Raw genomic sequence first — 11733 nt, forward strand, 5'->3', positions numbered from 1 at the left:
AAAATAAATGATTTGAAATGTAAACAAACTTGGAAATAAACTTTATAAATACCTCAAACACTGCATACTGGTGGCCCATCTCCTGATGTGGTTGGAAATGATACGACTCGATCTCTTTACCAGAACGGGAATGATATGGCTCGCTCTCTTTCCCAGAAGGATAGCGATAATAGGAAGAGCCAGCACTACTCTCACCCGAGTAGTTCCCATAATAAGAAGAAGTATCACTTGCTCCACCGGGTTGTCCTCTCCTAGTTCTCTGGCGACTCCCAGAAACTCGTCTAGTTCCTTCCATGCGCCTCTCACCATCACCATCGAAAGGGTTAAAATCTACATCCCTGTCATATTGGCAATACAATCGATATGCATCCTCAGCAAGACCACCACCACCACCATCATCACTACCATCATCACATCCATCATCATCATCATCATCATCATCATCATCGCCCTCCCCACCAACATCCATATCACCGCCCTGCCCACCACCACCACTAGTACCACCACCACCACCACCACCATTATCATCACTTGAATCACCAATGATATTATTATCTGGTTCCCCATCGGAATTAAATACTTCATCATCAGTGTAATTATGATAATCTCCAATGGTGTCATTAGGTGGCTGTTCTTCTTCTTCCCAATCAAAGCGATGTCGATTTGGTAAGGGCGCGTGGCTCCTTATATCCTCTCCTAACATCTGTGCAATGAGGGGGTCAGGTAACCCATCCTCACTATCTAAGTCGGGTAGTGGAGGGGGATTTCTAATCCACTCGAACAAAGGGTCCTCGGCTTCAGACTCAGCAAAGTAATGATGTAGATCAATCGGGTCATCTTGCTCCTTTACTCTTTTCAAGTGTTTCATCTTCAACCTCAAGTTGTAATGCATATAAACAAAGTCATGCAGAGTTTCATCATTCATGGTGTTTCTTTTCTTTGAATGGGTCATCCCAAATGTGCTCCAGTTTTGCTCACACCCAGATGACGAACACGTTTGAGATAAAACTCGAATGGCTACTTCCCTGAGATTAGGTGCATCCTTCCCATATGAAAACCACCAATTAGCTGCATATATTCATTTACATGACTTTAGTAAAGCTTTAATACAAAGCTAAACACCACAATTTTTATTTAAAACCTACACGCTTACCCAGTTGAGTTGAACTCCTGCCATGCATAGCGGCTAGTGTACCAAAGGAACCATTTGCATCCAGAAAGGCCTTTAACTGTATATCACTTGTAAATATTAAATATTTAAAAGTAAATGCAAGTAATAAAGTAGCATGTTTCATTTCTTTTTTACCTCAATCATGCACTTTGCTTGTTTTGCAGGTTCGGCAACCAACTTTGCAATCACTACTTGCAAAGCATCTATCAAATCCCCCCGGTTTGCCAAATCATTACTATATTGCTCTCTCGGATTTAGATAATAAGCTGAGAAACACATACGCATTCAATATTAGATAGAAAACTCCAAAATATATTTTTCATTCATTATAAATAAAGAACTCAAAACCTATAATTGCTTACCAGCCTTGTGCAAAACATGTGACAATTGTTTGACCCATCTCCGATAAATAATACACAAGATCCAAGCATGATATTTGTTGCCCTCTGCACTTCACATCTCATCTGCTCCATTGCAGCATGCAAATATCCCATGGTAGGCTTTTCATCACCATCCACTAATCTCAAAACCTTTACCAAAGGTTTAAAAACTCTAACAAGCGTCTTTATCTTTCTCCAAAATGACTTATCAGCTATGGTATCCTCAACCTTAAGTGCCATCACTGATGGCTTTCTTCCTTTAAGCGCCAACCAATTAGGCGATGTAAACATCTCTCTCAGCTTGTCCATTTTTTCCACCATGCACTTCAAAGCAATGTAATTGCTTGCAAATCTAGTAGGCCCTGGTCTCACAAGTTCTCCACCACACATAGCCCGCATCAAATCAAGAACTTGAGGATGATTGTAAATGTAGGTTGTGACCTCCCTAGCTCACTCAACATTTTTCTTCACAACTGTTTTTCTACCCAACTCCTTCAAGATTAAGTCAATACAATGCGCAGCACAAGGTGTCCAAAACAAATTGTAACCTGAAATTGAAAACACAAAAGAAGTGTTTATAAACAATTGCAATAGATTAACAAAAATTTATATCAATTATAATTTAAACATATTTACTAGGAGTATCCATAAGCACTTCTCCACCTTTCTTGTAGTTGCTCCCATTATCTGTAACAACTTGAACAACGTACTCTTTCCCTATCATATTAATCACCTCCTTCATATGTGCAAGTATGAAAATATGGTCTTTACAATGCCCTGACACCTCCTTTGAGGTATGGAAGCCGGTCTGCCCATCACAATATACCATAAAGTTCATGATATTCTTCCTAGTGGGCCCTGTCCAACCATCACACATAACTGTGACTCCATATTGCTTCCACTTCCTTTTCATTCCATCAATGTAAGCTTTCAATTCATCAACATTTTTTTTCAAGTATTTATGCATTAACTCATGGAGAGAAGGACCCTGCACCCCAATTCCTGCCCTTGCTGCCTCATCTATCATAGGCTGGTAGAAAGGATTTTTACACACAACATGTGGGGCAATCCCTGCCCATAGAGCAAACTTTGATACCAAGTCTTTAAACTGATCACCAAATCCCCTGTTAATAATATGTTTCACAGACGGTTGCCTTGCATCTTGATGTCTAAGGGCATCAAAGTCAACATCCCTAGGATAAGTTCTCTTATGAGAAGGATAGAAGTCACGCAATGTGCCATCAACTGAGGATGTAGACTTTCTTCCATGTGCCACAGTGTCTTGCCTAGAACCACGATAAGAAGATTGTTCTCTTCTTGATTGAGTTCTTATATAACGGACTTGTACATCATCCCCACTTTCTGAATCAACAGTAGTAGGATTGCACATAGTTTCCATTATATCTCTGTCAGCCCTTCTTTTATCATATTTCTCTTGTTTCTTCCCTAACAAAAAATCTCTCATTATGACCCTCGCTTCACCAGGTACTTTAACACATTTTTCCACATCTTCATATCCACCCGCCAAATGTTGTTTAAGACGAGTGATGCCACCTCCTTTAATGATTTTTTTGCAGTAATTGCACTCAAAGTGATTTTTCGAACCTGCTCACAATGATCCCATCCTATATCCTTAGATCTTACCATTTTCGACAAATATTCTACAACGTTCCCACTGCAGACAACACATTCCACAATATTTTCATAAAATCCAAAATAAAATAATATATGCATACGCATAAAACATGAATGGTTACACAAAACTAAACATTTATGAACAATATGCAAACCTACTTACTAGAAACCTAGAAATTATATTTGAAAAAAAATATACATTGATAAAACCTTCCACATATCAAGAATCATCATTTAAATGTGATAGAAACCATGTTGGCACATTGGTTAAGAGAAAACATATTCTTAACCATTGAAAAATATACCGAAATCTCATTTAAATGTGATAGAAACACAGATTAAATAAAGTAATCAACCAATCTAAGAAGACTAGCTTGCACCAGTTTTTGCATATAAAAAATATTTCCGTTCCTCTGTCTCCATTACACTATTCTTTTCTCACACAATCTTCTTAAATGGTATTAACTTCTCACACTATCTTCTTTTCTCATACTCAGTATGTTGACTCACAAGTTTTAGATCTAGAAACATAAACTAATGAAACAAACATGAATCGAATCGAGTCACAAGTCGTTCGACATATGAATTTCAAGGAATGTTAACTTGTAGCCGTTCAATATATGAATTTCGAAATGGTCGACACAGTGAAAGGCTAAGGAGGATTAATTCAACGGTGTGAATAGAAATATTATTAATGTTTTGCTAGTAGTAAAGCTTAACCAGTCACTTTTAAGCCACAATATCCACACATGTTACGCCCAAGCACATTGAAATTTATATGTGCATTCACACACCACAGACACAATATATGTGAGTGTTGAACATCATAAAAGGCAGTTTAAATCATTGCACAGATTCATACATATCTTTCAAAATCAAGCGTGCAATTGTTCTACATTGTGTGGTCTTGTGGTCTTCACACAACTTAGAAAACGATCTAATGCCATCCTTAAAATTACATAATTCAGTGGATTAAAAAGATTATAGACTTATAGTATCGAAGTTGTTATTAAGCAGTAGTATGTATTTCTTTGTACATTTTACAAACTTGTTGCAGATAGGCTGATGTTGAAATTTTTTAATGCAATGGTTTGATACAGTGGAATTGTAAGAAGGAAGCCTGTCTCTAAGTTGAGCAAGTAAACTTTCTAGATAGGATGGAGGAACTCTTGGGTTAAATGCAGGACTGCAGTCGTCTGTAGGAGTAGAAACCATATTCACATCACAGTTACTGCTTGGGACTGAACCAAAGGAGTGTAGTACGTAATGACAACGGCAAATTGATCTTCATACTATGATGATAGTGTGTGTGTGATCCACATACACGACTAGACTATTACAAACTGAAATATGGTAAGGAGGTTACTATCGCTAGTTATTTAACCAATTAACAAGCTAGATCTCTTAATGTCATGAGATCAATTTTCCTTCAGTTATCTCCTCAAACTGTCAGTACTCAGTAACGCATCGTTGGTGCCTTAAGAATTAAGATCGATATGATGTTCAGGAACTCGTATATTTTTCAAAGTATTTAAATTTTTTAAAATTTAAATGGAAAAAAATAGATTCTTACCTATTAGATTTAGAATTTGGAAACTAGAAAAACTCCACATCATCCATGCTCCGATCCATGCTCCGATTACTCCGGTGAATAGTTTTTTGGGAGAGAGAAATTTTTTGAGTGAACTGTTCGGTATTGTCGAATTTGAAAAGTATTCGGATAGTTTTCGTTATTTGCCGTTGAATAATAACTTATTTACCCAAAATGCCACCAACGAAATATTCCGGAGTAATTCGTTTCGATGCCGTTTCGTTTTTTTAAAAAACCGAAATATCCACCGGAATTCCGACGTTTTGTTCGGAATCGTGAACATTGGGTGTACGTACACGACCCTTGGGGTGAAGGCGACATCGGTTGGCGCTTGGTCTGAGAATCAGGCCCATCCTTTCAAGCTTTACCCTATTTTAAGTTACAATAAAGGTCCACATAAAAAGCTCACAAGTTGAGTTTTTGACAATTTATACAACTTTGCCTTCAAGGGTCCAAACTTAAAACTAAACTAATATTATACTAATCTAATTAACTAGTTTTAGATTAATCCCTTAGATTAACTAGAGTCAAATAGATTTAGAGTGTTGATTACCAAGTTGATCCATAGTGTGTGAGCTATGATTCTCTCCTTGCCTCACCCACTTGGACTTCCCAAAGCAATTAAAACTCTAATCCCTTGGTAAGTGTATAATTTTAACCAAGTTTAACTCATGTTCTTCATAAGAAATCAATTAAAAACCACTTTTCCTAATTTTTTTTCATTTTTCTTTTTATCTCTAACTATTACAAACAAGTTCCACTGATTTATCCTACTATATTACACAATCTAGGCTCGGTGTACCACTATTCATCAAAAACCAACCACGCAGCCAAAAAGCTAGACCCACGTCACTAGAAGTGACTGAGTAGTCGCCCGCGTGGATGTTCCTTAACTCCAGCCAAAGTCGATCGTTTTCCGGCTACTTCTTCAGCTCCTCTTCAGGTTCTTGGTTCCGCACTATGATTTGTAAGAAATAGATCAGTAACGAAATAACAGCGAAATAAACTGACAAAAAATAAAAGAAATAGAAATGAAAGGGTGGGAAGGGTGCTTCCTCCTTAGGTGATCAACCAAGCTCTTCTCCTCCTTCAATCCACGACGACGGCGATGCCATTTGAAGTTGTAGTTTATAGAAAGTATACTTCAAAGATTTGTAATAAGTTGAGGTTCATCCTAGATTGTTTAGAGTTTAGAGATTGGGAGTTTAGGGAAGAAGGTAGACTCTTAGTTTAGGACTTGGCTAGTTTAGTTGTGAATGAAAACATTAAAAAGCAAGTTGTTGAAGATTGAAATGACTTAAAACATTGAAAATAAATGATTGAATGAAAGATTGAAACAAGAAAACAAGGAAATATTGATTGATTGAAATAAACACGATAAAATAACAAGATTAAAATACAAGAAATTAAAGAATAATAAAGTAAAACTTGAATTGAAAAACAAGACTAGAAAAGTAAAGGAAACCAAATGGTTTGGATCATAATAAAAAGGATGGTTTCTCTCTCCCTTGCTTTTTGTTTATATACCTCTCCTTTTGGCTTACAAATTTGCCCTTCTCCATTAGTTTTGAGACACCTCACATCACCTTTTGCTTTTGCTTTTGCTTTCTCACCAAGATAGGTTTAGGAGAAGGCCTACTTTTGAGTTAAGGACATCCATCTTGGGTATTTAGAGTTGAGGACCTTTGACTTTTAATTGTTGACTTTGACCGTTGACTTTTTGGGTACTTTTTCGTAGCAGCTTCTGGTCTTCATAATAAGCATGATTAAGGCTTCTTTTGGTGCTAAGACACTGCTTTTATGATAATTGGTCAAAATATCTCCATAACTTAAAAAAGGCAATAAAAGATATGAGTTGTCTTTTCGTTAAGCGTAAGAAAGGCTGTAATACATTAATAAAGGGGTAATAAAACACATATTTGGAAGTTGATCAAGTATCTTCGCCATTGCTACTTGAGATGGATGTTTTCCTTTTCATTTATAAGTTGTTTCGTTATCAATTTGTTTACCATTAATTAGTTCGTGTTATCATTTTTTATGTAAGTGGTCAATTAGATTTTTTGTTTACTTGTATAAACTTCTTTCTCATTTTGTGGTGGTACTGGACTAGTGTTGCGGGTACTGCTGCAGCTGTAGCTTCTAGGTGCTGCTACTAGCTAGTGCATGAGTGTGTGCAGGTGGTGATATGATCGAGTGTGCTGCTAGCTAGTTTGTGAGTGTGTGCATGTGGTAATGTGAGTGTACTGCTATCTGGTGTGTGTGTGTGTCTATGTATGTGAGTGTGTGCAAGTGATGGTGAATGTTTTTTTTTTATTTCATTTATCAAAATTTGATTTATGGTTCAAATGCCTAGAGAATAGATGCTTGAGGCATTTCTCGACTTAACTAGTATGTTGGAAATTTGGTTTGTTTGGGCGAATTAATATAGAATGAAGGAAAGGAAAGTTATGACTCGCAAAAACTTGGTTAGTGTGTGAGTGTGGTGCTGTGTGGTGGTGTTGTTGCTGCTGGGTGGAGTGTGTATTGGGTCTTTGGCTTGTTTGCTCATCGGTGTCACTTCTTTGGTGCCTCTCTTTGTTGCCATGGACCGGTGTGCTTGCTACCTGCTTTGCTACCTCTTCCGGGCGTCGTTGTTGCTACCATGGACCTGCTGGTGCCTGCTACTACTGGTGCCCTTGGTGTTTAGATCTTTTATAAAGGGCCAAGTATCAAAAGCCTTTGGTACTTAAGTCATGATGGCCTTACTATTTCTGGCAACCATTTCCACAGAGTACGCGATGTGGATCTAAAGCATGGTTTCGCCTTCATTGTAAGTGTTTTCTCTATCTCTCTCTCTCGTAGTTATGTTTCAAGCATCTCTAAGCAAAACATTACGCAGCTATAAGCTTCTTCTCATATGTTTCTCTTTGTTCTTACCTTTTATGTACAAGAATTTAGTGATCCGCACGATGCTAATGATGCAAGATATAACTTAAATGGTCGGCAATTTGATGGAAGTCACATGGTGGTGGAATTCGCCAAAGGGGTAAACCTTCTAAACTTTGGATTGTACTATTTATTTTAATGTCCAAATTTTAACCACTGAATTGTTATCGATTAGTTATTTTTCTTAGAGGTAATGAAAAAAATATTTTGTTCAGGGAAATCCTTAAGCTCGCATGGGTTGTTGCACAACCATTAATCGTTGAGCAAATACCACTAAATAAACTAGAGGCAAATGAGTTTGAAATATTCTTGATTTCTTGTAGTGGATTTATGAGCACGGGAGGACTTGTTTATCCAATGGGCGTAGGAGCTGAACACCATGTAAGCCAAGCAGAGTTTAAGGAGCTTTAGAAAAGTGAACGGAGACACATACTCTTTACTGAGCAAGAAGCAAGCTCAAAAAAATGCTGCCATGCATGGTTGCTTGGTCCACACTTCAAGAACGTATGTAAATCTTTTTTCCTTTTTTTTTATTATGTGCAACTTATTATATTTGTGGCGAGTCTTCATATTGATTAAGGTAAGATAGAAACTTGTCTTGGCCTTTCCTTCACCCATATAACTTATATTGTTTTTGTGTAGGATTCTTTTATGCTTTGTTTTAAGTCAAATCCCCCAGAGCCTTGGAATTGGAATGTGTACGTGTTTCCATTGTGGTGTTTTGGCGTGGTGGTTAGATATCGGATACTTTTTCTTGTTATGTGAGACCATATATACTTTGGAATTAAAATTGCCATTGCTCCTGGAATGAAATATGTTTTTTTAAATAGATGGTTCTTATTTTCAGTTTACTTTGGTTGTTGGAGGCAAGGAATTAAAACAGAACAAGTTTTTGCCTGCAGAAAGCTAGATTATAACTGCCAACCCAGATCTAAACATTGTATGTACCATATGTTTTTTTCCCCCCTGTAAATGAGGTGGTTCATGATAGGTTTAGTTTATGTTGCTTTCTTCCTTGGGTATATCTAATGTTAATAAGAGCTTGTAGCTCATATATTTTCATAGCTTCAAATCCTCCACATCTTGTGCATATATTCGACTTTATACCCAGATGTTTCCCAGCCTCTCTGGCTCATCATTATGCACTTCTTGCTGAAAAGTCGAGTTCGGTTTATTAACAAAAACACTTTATATATATATATATATATGGGGTAGGTTCCCTTTACAACACTTTTTATACAATACCCCTTGAAAATATGAATTAAGCCTTGATTCCTTGTAGATATGATCTTCATACTATGGAGAATTATCTCTACAAAAATTCAGCTCATTTGAAAACTTCTAACCATGAGAAAAATTGCTCTCAACCTACGAATTTTTATCAACGCTTCAGAAATATTGATTTTGTAACTTTTTTTGGGAAAACTTAGAAATGTTCAAAGGACCTGATTTTTTGTGGACATATCCATAGTGAGAACATCTTATCCACAAAAAATTAGTCCTTAAAACATCATGAAAGGTTCAGTGAGGGGTATTGTATAAAACGTTGTATAAAAAGTATTGTAAACGGAACCTACCATATATATATATATATATATATATATATATATATATCGACTTTATGTTTAGCAATGAAAACAAGTTGTGCATTATTAGCCTAATTAAATCACGAAGCCCTAAAATCAAAGTCTCACTATTGCCCACACCCCTTAAGTTCTAAAGGGTTAACATAAATAACACTAGAAAATAGTTTGTTAGTTTATTATTAAAGTAATCTACTGAATAGACATATATATTGTTCATGTGTTCCATTTTTTCCCTTCTAGGTGGTATTCAAGCTTTTCCATGGTGGAACGAATATGCAAAGCTTTTAGGCAACGGAGTCATTTATGCAGCTATGTTATTGTTTCTTTGCTTTAGTTTTAACTTTTTGTCAATGAAAATTGATAAACACGTACTTTAACTAGAAGTTTGGTTTTTGTTTATTTGTTTAGTGTTGATAGATGCATGGGTGTAATGAGTGGCTTTGGTTGGCGTGAGCATTTATTACATTTTGTTGTTGGGTTAACGAATATTACCCCTCCCCCACACTAGATGGGAAATTAGGGTCTCCCCCCCCCCCAAATATACCAAATATACACAAAAAAAAAACAAGGTCAACCCAAGTTGACTTTTTTTGTGTGTGTACTTAGGGGGGAGACCCTAATTTCCCCATCTAGTAAGGGGGAATTCCTAATTGGCTCATCTAGTAGAGGGGGGGGGGGTCATACTAGTTAACCCTTTGTTGTTTTTCATTACGTTTCATTGTGTGGAATGAATGGAAGGGATTTAATTACATGAGTTTGTTAGAGTTATAGATGAATAGAAGAACTTAAGTGATACATTGTGGAGAAAAAAAAAAGGTGCAGTGCACAGTGCGGTCTGGTGGCATATATATAAAAAGGGCCAGAGAAACCAATTTTTTTTTTTATACAATGAAAATTCGTTAGTAACGGATACAGAACCGTTAGCAATATTTGTTACTGACAGAGGATAAACAAATTTGGTAACCATTACTAATAACTTATAACGGTTACATATCTGTTATTGAAATTAATTTCAGTGACACTTTATAACCGTTAGTAAATTTTGTAACAGATAATAAGTGTTATAGATATCCGTTACTAATATTTGTCACGTTTTTGTGTCAACACAACATAACCGTTGCTAATATTTTTTGTATATCCGTTACAAATAAGCTATTATGGTGTAGTGTATTTAGGCGGCTTTCAAGGTTTCAAAGCATGTATGCAATTTGAATTAAACTCAAAAGGTGTATCTTTTATAAGAAGATTGGTTAAAGGTTTAGCAGTTTTTTGCAAAATTTTGAATGAATCTTCTATAAAAACCAGTGTGGCCTAAAAAGGCTCGTATATCATGGATGTTCTGTGGATTAGGTAGAGTAGAAATTTGATCTATTTTAGCTTTATCGGCTATTCCCTGTTTTTACCATGAAGTGACATTTCTCCCAATTGAGGACTAGATTATTTTCCTGACAACGCGCCAGTACCTTAGAAAGGTTGGATAGACAATTGTTGAAGGAATCCTCATAGAGAGAAAAATCATCCATAAAAACTTCCATGAATCTTTCCACCATATCACTGAAAATGTGTAACATGCAACGTTGAAATGTGGCAGGTGCATTGCCGAGACCGAAGGGCATACATGCATAAGCATAGGTTCCAAAAGGGCAAGTGAATGTGGTCTTTTCTTGATCGGTTTCATCAATTAAAATCTTAAAATATCCTGAGTACCCATCCAAGAAACAGTAATAAGCATGTCCTACTAGGCATTCAAGCATCTGATCAATAAACGGCAGGGGAAAATGATCTTTCCTTGTGACAACATTCAACTTCTTGTAATCATTACAAATCCTCCACATGATAGGAATTCGTTCTAGAATTAACTTTCCATCTACATTACAGACCATTGTAATCCCAGATTTCTCTGGTACTACATGGATAGGACTAACTCATTCGTTATTAGATATAAAATAAATGATTTCGACATCCAGTAATTGTAATATCTCTTCCCGCACTACTTCTTTCATAGCTGGATTGAAATGACGTTGTGGTTCTCTAGAAGTCTTAGAATTCTCTTCTAGATTAATTTTGTGAGTGCAAATTTTTGGATCAATTCCTTTTATATCATCAAGAGAGCAACCAATTGTAGAACGATATTTTTGAATTACCCTAATTAGACATTTTTCTTCCTTTTTTGTTAACTGGGATGAGATGATGATGGGATGGGTGCCATCAAGATCAAGATAAATGTATTTTAAGTCAGGAGGGAGAGTTTTTAGGCCAGATGTGGGTGATTTGGATAACAGGGTTTTCACAGGGTTTTGTTCTTCCACAGTGAACACTTGGGCTGGTGGGTTTTCTTTATGTTTGGGTAGATCATCATCCGAACTGTACAAGGGAATGGATGCCAAGCTATTACTGGTCTCTTCCATATAATGAGCCGTGTCAAAATCAGAGTCTCCAAAGGAT

At 36.5% G+C, this 11733-nt stretch overlaps 2 protein-coding genes across 2 annotated transcripts; both read right to left on the minus strand.

The window, feature by feature from the left end:
- Positions 1–330: 330 nt before the first annotated feature.
- Positions 331–1941, minus strand: LOC147497468 (uncharacterized). Its single transcript, XM_086562901.1, has 5 exons — positions 1557–1941; positions 1307–1437; positions 1154–1229; positions 460–1068; positions 331–338 (listed from the first exon to the last, which is right to left on the minus strand). Exons 1-5 carry the CDS (start codon positions 1939–1941, stop codon positions 331–333), a joined length of 1209 nt encoding a protein of 402 aa, XP_086419027.1.
- Positions 1942–2001: 60 nt separating this feature from the next.
- Positions 2002–11171, minus strand: LOC147497469 (uncharacterized). The gene is made up of 3 exons (XM_086562902.1): positions 10907–11171; positions 2188–3156; positions 2002–2099 (listed from the first exon to the last, which is right to left on the minus strand). The coding sequence occupies exons 1-3, from the start codon at positions 11169–11171 to the stop codon at positions 2002–2004; spliced, it is 1332 nt and encodes a 443-aa protein (XP_086419028.1).
- Between the last annotated feature and the right edge of the window lie 562 nt (positions 11172–11733).

This window comes from Coptis chinensis, chromosome 5 (genome assembly GCF_015680905.1).
Source record: "Coptis chinensis isolate HL-2020 chromosome 5, ASM1568090v1, whole genome shotgun sequence".
Taxonomy (NCBI): Eukaryota; Viridiplantae; Streptophyta; class Magnoliopsida; order Ranunculales; family Ranunculaceae; genus Coptis; species Coptis chinensis.